Below are 11,182 nucleotides of genomic sequence, written 5' to 3' on the forward strand. Positions count from 1 at the left end.
TGAAGGTGTTGTTTGAACATGATATTTTTTTTTTTCTTCCTTTTTTTGCTTCTTTGTGTTTGGGAGAAGTTTTCACGTCAATGAGTGAGTTCAACAACTCAGGAAAACAAAACATTTCTTCAACGATTTTAACCACTCCTTGCCCCCTCCGTTTTTTAGTAAGACGAATTGAGGGTTGGGTTGGAAAAATTATTCCTTTTATTTTGTCGTTCATTCAATAGTTTAATAGAAAAAGGAGAAAAGACTAATAAAATGATACAAGAGTATGGAAGAATAACTTTAAATCTACTGTATATTAGTTTCAACAAAAAAATATAGTTAAATTAACTATTTTAAATATATACCAAAATTAATTATTAAAATTAGTTATCATTATAAAATATATATTAAAATATAAAATATATATTAAAAATAAATTAAATTATACATATCTTTATACATATAAATATATAGTAATTAATTTTGTACCTATACATCATATTTTTGCAATACCATATATAAAATTTGTAGCAAAAGTGAAAATTCTAACCCACCACAATCCATCTTACAACTATAAAGCAAGTGAAAGCATGAGAGAATAATTAATAGCTAAATTGTATATACATATTAATATTTGTCTAGAAGAGAAAGTAAAACTGAAACATAAAGGTGTTATTATAAAATTTTATGTACTATCATATGATCTTACTCATGCATGTGATCCAAAATAGTTAAAGAAAAAAAAAAAAGAAAATGTGCATTAAATACACCAAAGAATAAGGTACATTATTATTTTAAAAAAAATCACCACAAATTTGCCTTGCAGAAAAGAAGACAAAGAAGAAGAAGAAGAAGAAGAAGAATGATAGAATTACAAGAAACACATATACATAGTTCCTCATGATGATGCCATCAAGAAAGAACACGCATGCAAAGCAAAAGAAACCCAAGAACCATGCCAAAACCCACATTATTCTTCATCCCAGCTACACCATTGCTATCATTCTTGCTTTCAGCAGAAGGTGAAGGCGCATCATCGGCGGCAGCACTTGTTGGGGTGGCAGTACCCTTATTAGAACCCTTCTTCTTGGGAGCCGGAGCCGGAGACGGAGAGTTAGCGTCGGCAGAGAATGCCTTGGGCCACAAAACCTTGTCGACTTGGTAAACAGCAAGCGGGAACTGTTGCCTCAGAGCGTTGTTAATTTGGACTTCAACAACGCCGGTGGAAACGTTGACTTGGTTGCCTTGTCCGCCGGTGAAGTTGAGACCCCAAGGAGATTGCGTCCTGACAGGGTTGCTAACGGTTAAGAGATCGCTGAGTGAGTAGTATTTTGGTGCGGAGTGGTAGAGGATGAGCTGGACTTTTTGGTCGTCCGAGAGGCCGTTGAGTGCGCCCGATGGAAGGTTCTGGAAGGCGTTGTCGGTGGGGGCGAAGACGGTGAAGCCTTGAGAGTTGGTTTTGAATTGGTTCTGGATTTGAGAGAGTTGTTGTGTGTCCTTTAGGAGTTTAAGGAGGGTGGTGTATTGGCTGCCTTTCTCCAGGATGGCTGTCAGGTTGAGTTGCCCCGAGGGGGCCGGGGCTGGGGCTTGGGCTTGGGCTTGGGGGTTTAGGAGGAGGAGGATGGGGAGGAGAAGAATGAATGTAGTGGAGGCCATGTTTGTTGTTTGGAAGAAGAGATAGTTAGCGAGTGATGTATGTGGTGTGAAGAAGTGAAGAGTGGCAAGGTGGGGTTTTATTCTTGGAATAGAATGAAGTTTGTCAAGGTTGATGAGACTTATTTGTTGGCATGAGCTGGCTCAAGCCTTGCAAAAATAATTCTTTTTAGACTTGTTACAATATATATATATATATATATATATATATAAAGAAAAACTTTAGGATCCACCTATTTTTAATAATTTTAGTCATTATTTGACTGTTATAAATATTAAATTTTTATTTAATAAGTATAAGTGTAAATTATTGTTGGTCAAATAATAATAAAAAATAATAAATTTTGATAATTACGTATCATTGTATTATACATCATCATACTAAGTTCAGTTGGTTTAGTACTAATTAATTTAAATAAATCTCAAAAATTCAAATCATATCTTATACACACAATAATTTATTAACAAATAATAAATTTTTAAATAAATTTTCATAAATTAATTTTTAATATATTAAAGTAAAAAATATTATAAAAATAAAATATATATATATAATAAAAAAACTATTTACATATTAAAAATAATTATTAAAATTAATTATTATATATTTATATATAAATATTTTTATAATTTAATTATTTTTAATATATATTTTATATCATAACATATATTTTATTTTAATAATTAATTTTAATATACAAAGCATAATTGATATATATCAAGACATAGAGATTTAATCATTATACTTGGAACAAGAACCTAAACATGCAATCAGAATAACTTTGAAGATGATGTGCCGACAACATGAACTTTTCTCTATCTAGAAATAAATTTTAAAATTAGCTACATGTAAAATAAAAAAAAATTAAAATTGTGTGATTCATTTTATATATGTCGAGCGTTATTTGATATTATTAAGGTGATAAATTCCAAATTTATACATAATGCATAAAATATTTTATATATTATTATCTATGAAAAGGTCATCCCACTTTAAACAAAAATATAAATATATAGCCTATATAGAAGTAAGATAAGTATATTAATAAATCTAAATGTATAATTTAAAATATATGTCTCTTTTAATTTTAATATAATTATTAAATATAACAGTAAAAATCAATTATTTATATAATTTTTCCTTACATTAAAACATGAATAAGTGAAAAGTCGGATTGGATTATCTTATCCCTTCTACAATAGATGAACTCAAATTAAACTACCTTATTAGCCTCTATAGTTTACATTGTCAAGAGAGATGAAGTCAAACCTCTTGGCTTATACAATTTACATTAACTAAAGTTTTCTTATTGTCATTCTGTCTTTGTATATTGAAGATTTTGCACAATGAACAATTAGCCAGGCAGTTGAGGAAAATACATTATATATATATGTATAGTGGGTAGCATATTGCATAAAAAAAATTTTCCTTTATATTTGTACATACACATGCAGGTCTACTTTTTTAAAGTTTGTCTTGAGGATCAAAGTATATATCTTCGTTGTATGATTGTGCCGTTGAGGAAAATACATTATATATATGTACAAGTTGGACAGACAATAGGGGTAAAACCAGTGGGTGGCAGCCTGGCAAATGTAGTCATAACATACATGTGGGATTGTGGGCTCAATATATTAACCATGGTTCTGAAAACCGAACCGGACCGGCCGGTTCAACCGGAAAAACCGGGAACCGGTCACCTAGCCGGTCCGAGTAAGACCAGAAATCGTCTGGCAAAAAACCGGGGGAAAAACCGGTCAAACCGGCGGTTAACCGGTGAACCGGGAGAACCGTCCGGTTTTTTTGCGGTTTTTGGAAGGGAAGTTAAAAGATTAAACGGCATCGTTTTGGCTCTTTTTTTAAAAAAAAAAAAAAAAAAAAAAAAAAAAAAAAAAAGAAAACGCCTAAACGAAAGGAAGCCCTAAATCCCCTAATCAGTTTCCACCTTCCAGAGATCACCCACGGCCCCAAGCTCCAGAAGGCAGAAACCACCCAAGCACAGTTCACCACCCAGTCACACACAGCCATCAGCCTCTTCGCAGTCGCATACCCACCAGCCCACCACCACCAAACGAGCAGCCACAGCAGCGACGATGTTGACCACCGCAACCACCACCGTCGTTGCCGAGCTCGCCTCCTCCTTGGTCGTCGTCGAGCTCGCCTACTCGTTGGTCGTCGCCGACACCGCGTCCTCGCCGTTACTCGCCTCCTCCTAATCTACTAATCCGGGAAGCCTGCCCCCAAGCCTAGCCTCCACCACCGCCTTGTGCCTCTATTGCCGCTGCGCCATTCGTCGCACCGACCCCTGTTCGCTCTCAGACTCACCAGTCGCAGGCACGCTGTTTCTTCCTCGAGCGTCCGTCGTCTTCCTCTTCCCCTGGAGCTGCTGCATGCCTGCATACAAAGGATTTCTTGATTCTTGTAAGTGAAAATTTTTTCAAATAGGCACCAAAAACTGGTTACAATTTGCTAAAATTCAAACTAGTTTGATATTTTTTACTGTGGTGGGTGGTTTTATCAAACAGGAAGAAATGAATTATATAATATGCACTTGACTTAGTATAGATGCACAATGGGTAATCCCTTGAGGGACATTTATTTATAGACACAATTTTATGTGAAAGATATTGTTGATATTGATTTATCTTGACATGCTTACTTGCCTTTGGATATTGTTAAACAAGCTAAATGTAGAGATTGATAATTTGTTTTCATTATATCAGGAAGGTCATGAGGAAGCTCAAGAAGAGTTGCCTAAGAAAGCAAAAATCTTCTTTAGTACTGCAGTTCAGAACTGGGATGCTGACTTTTATGTGAAAGTTGATGACAGTATTGACATTGATCTGGGTAAAGAGTGTTTATATTTTGATCTCCTTATATAGTGTGTGTGTGTGTGTTTTTTTTTTTTGATAAGCAGTTAACTGTTTTTTTTCCAATATGAAATTATTGACACATTTTTTTATATGTTGACTGGCCTAACAGAGGGATTAATTGACCTTCTTAACCGCCGCCGCGGTCAGGATGGGGCATATATTGGATGCATGAAATCTGGAGAAGTGATATCAGAAGAGTACTTTGTGAATTATGATTTCATATATTTTATTTCATGATAAGTTATCCGTGCCCCTTGCCTGCCTATGGTTATGCTTCTGTTTGTTGTTGGTTCTCCTTCACCAAATGTTAAATATGTAACCAAATACAAGTTGAATCTTGCCAGTTTTGGATTAAGCTTATAAGCATCATTTTGGTTGCTTTTCAGGGGCAAGGCATGGTATGAGCCTGAATGGTGGAAATTTGGGGATGAAAAGTCGTAAGTGATATAACTTTCTATGGAAGTTTTTGTTTATTAAAGGAGAGATTTAAGTAGCAATGGTTACCTTACTGCAATTACCTTGTCATACCTTGTCATTTATGTGCGTTTTGAATATTGTCATTTGAAGTTGTTTATGACCTTTTAATGATAAATTATGTATTGTAGATTTTGTGAAATTGTTAAATTTTGAATTTTATTAATTTCAAAATTATTGAATTTAACTTTTTAAAATTATGTATTCAATTTTTTATAATTTCACTCTATATATTAAACCGGTTCAACCACGGTTCAACCACGGTTGAACCATTGAACCATTGAACCAGTTACTTGACCGGTTTGATGACCGGTCCGGTTCTCGCAACCTTGATATTAACCAATAAATAGTTAATTTGGAATAATTATTATTACCTTTACCTTATTTGTTTCTATATATGAATGTTCTCTAAGTCAATTGTCATAAGTTATAGGTATAAGGTCTGTTTGATTGGCCCATATATGAATATGATGGGTCTGTATATACATGTCCCACACACATTGTTTTGTTCTGTTACCTCGTTGGCGATTATAGATAACACAGCAATACAGATTCTGAGTACTTGAATAGTTGTTGATATAATGTGGTCGCCAAATACTTCATTCTGGTGGTGGTGGATAAGCATAAGCTGTCATTTTCGATCATACTAGACATCACCTGTGTTTGTGTAAATAATGAACAGCCGAGAAATATCTGTCCCAGATAAACACATAGTGGTAGGTCCAATTGCACCTTTTTTTTTTTTTTTTTTGGTCGGTAGATTGGATAACCCCCAATGTTAGGTACCCTAATGGATTGGACAACCTCCAATCCTAGATATACAATACACCCACACACTCTTCACATATTTTATCATATTTTTTTTTAATTGCACTCTCTAGGATTTGCACCCTAAACCTTAAGGTGAGAAAGGGGGAGAAATGCCATTAGAGCCAAGGCTCATTGCCCAATTGCACCTTATCTTTCAGCTCTGTTAATACCTGTACTATAACTATATATTCAGCCCACGTTCCTACTAAGCAACGGGTAATCCTCAAATTGGGCCATTTTCAAGTCGGCCCAATAATAGCAAATCAACAATAGCAAATCTAATCCCTGTTGTTTTATTTGAGTAAATTTTTATAATAGTTCCTGTAATTCACACGATTACTCAATTTAATTATTGAAATCGTAATTTTACTATAATAATCTCCCAAACGAAGCCCTGAGCACCATAGTGATTCCTAGTTTCCTTTTCAGTGCCGATTCAGCTCTCGGAGTACTGATATGGCTCTTGTTTGCCACGCCAGAGTGTATAATGACTAGTTGATATGGCTCTTGTTTATCACGCTAGAATGTACAATGACTAATTAACATAGTTAGATTGCAGTTGGACTTAATTTGATCCTTCTGTTATTATATAACCTAATTCATTCCCAATCTTTTCAAAACATTGCCTCCTCCTTCATCTTTTTTTCTTCTTCTTATCACTCTCTGCAACTACAATTACTTGATGTCTCAGATTTATGGTTACATTGAGTCTAGTCATCCCACTTAAGTTCAATTTTTCTTTCTACATATTTTCAACTAGTTTATGTTTAGAATTTTGCCATATTCCTTCGTACATAAACAAAAACAAAGAAAGCGCAGCACGCAAAAGCGGAAAACAAAGATGGTAAAGTTCTTGAAACAAAGTGGTTATCCTACTGTCGATACGTGGGTCGTGAAGCCGTCATCATACGCGCCTTCGACGATAGAACCTGCGACCGCCCCTACGGCCACTGCCTCGTCGTTGGGATCAAGAAGTAACCTTCTAAGGTTGTGAAAAGGGACTTTGCCAAGAAGACGGCAAAGAAGTTGCACACGAAGGCGTTCGTTAAGATGGTTAACTACTAGGACGTGATGCCCACGCGCTACACGCTTGACATGGATTTGAAAGAAGCCATTAAAATGCGTCGCTTCAGTCAAAGGACAAGAAGGTTGTGGCGCTCAAGGGAACCAAGAAGAGGCTCGAGAAGAGGTTCAAGTTTGTCAAAAATCATTGTCTCTTCACCCAGCTCAGATTTTAAGCATTTCAAAAAATAGTGTCGTTTCCATTTTATTTACCTTTGAAAATTTTTTGTGTTGAGTTTATTCAAGATCTGTTTGGATTTTAATAGTTTCAGTTTTGAGATTATATTTTCCAAATGATGTCTTTCATCAAAATCTACATTTTGAATCATATGCTAGTAGATAAATGTGGTTGTTGAATCTAATTTGCCTCAAATATTTAGTTTAATTTAATCAGACAAAAATAACTTAGTAACAAATAGAGTAATTTTGGCCTCCAAATTAAAGAGAAGAAGAAGAATAATTAGATTCATATAATGAGGGATAGACTAAATTGAGTCCAATTGTAATATAGTCATGCTAACTAGTCATTGTATATTCTAGCATAACATTTGTAGAGCACCGAAAAGGAGCTCAGGGACCACTATGATGCTCGGAGCATTAACTGAGATACCGCTATAGTGAAATTGGGATCTCACATATCAAATTAGGTAATTTCGTGAATCTCAGATATCACTTTGTGAATTTACTCGATCTCATTCACATGAGTCGGACTAACAGAAGATACGGGTCACTGAAACTCATATCCGATATGACTTGGGAAACAAATTAAATGTTTTGTCACTACTTAGGTTATCACCATTAAAGTGATAACTAATTCAAACATGATAGTAATTTTTTATTCTATAAATATCATCTACTATTTTATAAATATTTCGAATACTCAGGTATTTTTGTCAATATAATTTTACTTAAATTTGTTAAAATTTTTACTAATTTAAGTATCAAAATCTTTTATAAATACCTTTATTACTGTCCAAGTAAAAATGTAAAAAAAAAAATCATTATTTTAACAAATAATTCAAAAATTTCACACGAAAGCATTTGAACCTCAAGTCCAAATCTAAAATTCAATATGAAAAAAAAATTAATTCTCAAAATTCTACACCTAAGTTATAGTCTCTTTAAGTTATTACTATCCCGATATTTATTTAAACGGACTAATAAACTAACCACTAAACCAACCCAACTTAATTTTACAAAATTTTTTTAACAAATTAATGACTAATTTATCACATATCCAAATTCTATTTAAACGGATCAAATCAATCCAGCTTTTTTAAAAACAGTTGATAGATATTTTGGACCGGATCCAATGAAGTTGGGCTTGTGACGGTTGGCCTAGAGATTGCTGTGAGCCCATTGATTACTAAAAAAATAAAAAAGAAACATAATCACTTAATCGGTATTCGGTAATCATTCTGCTCTGGCTCTTGCTCTTGCTATAGTTGTGGTTGCAGCCTCCTCCTCCATCTGTGGATCGCAACATAATCTCTGTAAATTTTGATTTGTGAAGGCGGTGGATGGCAAAAAACAACAAGTTCACCTCCATCAACTTCAACCACATTTACGACAAAACAACCTCTTCCAACCATCAAACGCCCAAAACCGCCGCCCCTTCTTCTCTCCCCTCCTCCTCCCCTTCCTTCTCCGCTTCATATTCTTCTGTCTCTGCTCCTAACAAACCCCATGGCCGGATCCTCGTCCTGACCCGACCCACACCCAAGCCCATCACTCCACCCACACAACTCCCCTCCAAACAACCCCAACCCACCCCCATCCAAACCGTTCCCGATCAACCACCCTCCGACGCGATATCTCTTCGTCCCCAGGGCCGAACCGGATCCGGCCCGGTTCTATCGGGCCCCAATCTCAAGGACAGGGCGGTGCACGTGGAGTCGCCGCCTCCGCTGATATCTCCGAAGCCCGACAAGTTTGTGCCGCCGCACCTTCGGCCCGGGTACGTGCCGAAGGTGGAGGAGGTGCCGCCTGGGCCGGAGATGGGCCGGGGCAGGGATTTGAACTATAGGAGGGGTGCACATGTCGGGTCGCCGGGCAAGTATGGGGAAGATGGGCGGCCCAAGTCTGGCGGATACGAGAGGATTAGGAGGGCTGGCGGGTCGGATGCCGGGTTGATGGGCCGCCCGAGATCATCCAGTGGGAGTCGACCTAGTTCAAGTGGATGGTACGTTTCTTTTTTTTTTCCACTTTTTAATTTTTAATTTCCCTTCAATAGTTACTGTGCATGTGGATTTTTTTGTGGATTGTTTGGCCAATTATTGTTCCTTTTAATGGCGTTGACATTTTATAGAATTTTTTTCATTTTTTGGTTTTGTGGGTTTGTCGTTTCTTGGATTTTGGTGGAACGTCATAGTGGTAGACTGGTAGGTACTAGGAATCATCAAGCCAATAATACCTTTGGTTGTTTATGTGGATTATGTTTAGAGTAATTGGTTTGGTTGATGTGAATTTTATTAGTAGATGTTAAGTTAATTATCTTCCAATAATAGTAACTTTGGTTGTTAATATGGTTCGAAACTACCTGCTGGTTTTGCTAATTCTGGTGTTGATATGTAATCCGAACCAACTATTTTCTATTTGTACAGAGAAATGAGACCTGTAACGGCTGCCTTAGTTGTGAAAACTTTTTGTAGCTACTAAGTTATTAGTTATGACTTATGAATGTTTGTCGTGGCATGGTTATTTTAGATATTTGCCTAATAAGTTGACTTTTGTACTATCAAGTGGGTTGGCCACTTGCCATATTGTAATGAGCTATATCTTATTTATATGCCTTTATTAGATTGGGCTACATTCAAGTACTTGCTAAAATTTGATCACATTACTTGCTAATTGCTATCAATCATACAACCTTCCATATTGGTAACAAGAAATGTTTTAGGTACTCATTTTGCTTTGCACACCGAGTTAGTACATGCTAATTCTATAATTTGATGGAATGACAAACATGTGTAATGTGTTCTGATTTTAATATAGGTGTTTGCCATACTATTTGGTGTTTTCTTCTTTCCCTATTGAAGTCTGCCTATTGTTGAAAATAAAGGAGATTTATGTCTTTGTAACAGACAGGTTATGTTTCGAATTATTTTCCTGAGGACGAAGATAAATGCACTTGAAAGGGTTCTTCTCTCTGCCAATTCACTGCATGCATCATATGATGTATCCTTTGTCCCTCTGGAACTGACATCACTTCTCACAACATGAAATAGGTGACTACTCATGTGAAAATGATTAGAATAGTCTTTACTGAAAATAATAGCTAAGATGTGGACACGTATTATGTCAAACAGTTTAATTAACCATATCAAATCATCTAATAGCTTTCGGATGTTATCTTCAGATGAAGATTATTTTAACCATTTTCATGTGAGTAGTTGGGAAAATCTCAAATCAATGAAAAACAATACCTGACCATGTGGTAGCTTTTCAACACATATCTTCGGAGTTTATAACTAGATTTGTTTGTGCTAAGGAAGAGGCCTTAACACCCAAGTTATTCATTTTGTTGGTGTGAATTTGGCCCTTTCTTAACACCTCCCAATAGATTGTAGTATCAGCATACATATGTATTTGTTTTTCTTTCCAGCTAAACTGTTTAAAGGGCATGTTTTTATACTTTGATCATATGTTGTTTGAGAGGAGATTCAATCGTTGATTTTGCTTGTAGCAATTTGTTTCTTAACTGTTTTCAGCCAAGGCTATTTGGTAGTTGTCCCGTTGTGTGACCTACTTATATTCCTAAAAATCTTCTAATTATGGCCAAAGATCATGCGTACATAATATTGTAGTATTGTTGAAATTCATGGAAACTATTTTAACATAATAGAATAAAAAAAATGTGTCGGGTAGTAAATCAGTCATTTATATATAATATATATTAAAATAAAAAGTATATATTAAAATTAAATTAAATAATATATATTTATACACAAGTTCGTAGTATTTTTGAAAAACAATTAGCTTAAAATAATTCTCAAATGCAAAGTTTATAAATTGTTTTTTAGTGGTTATTTGTTTTACAAAATATCATCCTAATCCTTATATTTTAAATTTCACGAAGATTTTAAAATTCAGTTATAAATAGATGACAATTTATTTGAAATTAAATATAAGTCAATTATAATGGTGAAATATATTAGCAAATTTTTAAGAGTTTATTCTTAACATGTCAAATGTGCAATATAATTTTAATCAAGCTATATTTTTTCTCAATCCTAATTAACTAAGGGTATGTTCGCTCTAGGTTTTTCCCCCTTCGGTTTTTTGTATGCAACGAAGGTACTAGGTGTTAGCTAGTGCAACGAAACACACG

At 35.1% G+C, this 11,182-nt stretch overlaps 2 protein-coding genes and 1 pseudogene across 3 annotated transcripts; 2 read left to right on the forward strand and 1 right to left on the reverse strand.

Annotated features, from left to right (window-relative positions):
* Positions 1–739: 739 nt before the first annotated feature.
* On the reverse strand, positions 740–1,734 carry LOC107613457 (fasciclin-like arabinogalactan protein 9). Its single transcript, XM_016315461.2, has one exon. It carries the CDS (start codon positions 1,633–1,635, stop codon positions 892–894), a length of 744 nt encoding a protein of 247 aa, XP_016170947.1. The 5' UTR covers positions 1,636–1,734; the 3' UTR covers positions 740–891.
* A 4,897-nt stretch (positions 1,735–6,631) lies between these two features.
* On the forward strand, positions 6,632–7,028 carry LOC107612392 (large ribosomal subunit protein eL27-like; annotated as a pseudogene).
* Positions 7,029–8,203: 1,175 nt separating this feature from the next.
* On the forward strand, positions 8,204–10,540 carry LOC107614054 (proteophosphoglycan-like protein). Of its 2 annotated transcripts, none has more exons than XM_088496108.1 (2): positions 8,204–9,034; positions 9,940–10,540. In XM_088496108.1, the coding sequence occupies exons 1-2, from the start codon at positions 8,373–8,375 to the stop codon at positions 9,962–9,964; spliced, it is 687 nt and encodes a 228-aa protein (XP_088352234.1). In that variant the 5' UTR covers positions 8,204–8,372; the 3' UTR covers positions 9,965–10,540. The 2 variants fall into 2 exon arrangements, with proteins under 2 accessions (XP_088352234.1, XP_088352235.1); XM_088496109.1 differs by having other exon boundaries at positions 8,211–9,034; positions 9,936–10,540.
* The last annotated feature ends 642 nt before the right edge of the window (positions 10,541–11,182 follow it).

The sequence above is a fragment of the Arachis ipaensis genome, chromosome B8, assembly GCF_059453495.1.
Source record: "Arachis ipaensis isolate K30076 ecotype BB chromosome B8, ASM5945349v1, whole genome shotgun sequence".
NCBI classification, from domain to species: domain Eukaryota; kingdom Viridiplantae; phylum Streptophyta; class Magnoliopsida; order Fabales; family Fabaceae; genus Arachis; species Arachis ipaensis.

Coding starts and splice junctions, on each gene's coding strand:
- LOC107613457 (XM_016315461.2), bottom strand. CDS start 1,635: ATGGCCTCCACTACATTCATTCTTCTCCTCCCCATCCTCCTCCTCCTA.
- LOC107614054 (XM_088496108.1), top strand. CDS start 8,373: ATGGCAAAAAACAACAAGTTCACCTCCATCAACTTCAACCACATTTAC. Junction 9,035..9,939: donor CGACCTAGTTCAAGTGGATG/GTACGTTTCTTT, acceptor TGTAACAGACAG/GTTATGTTTCGAATTATTTT.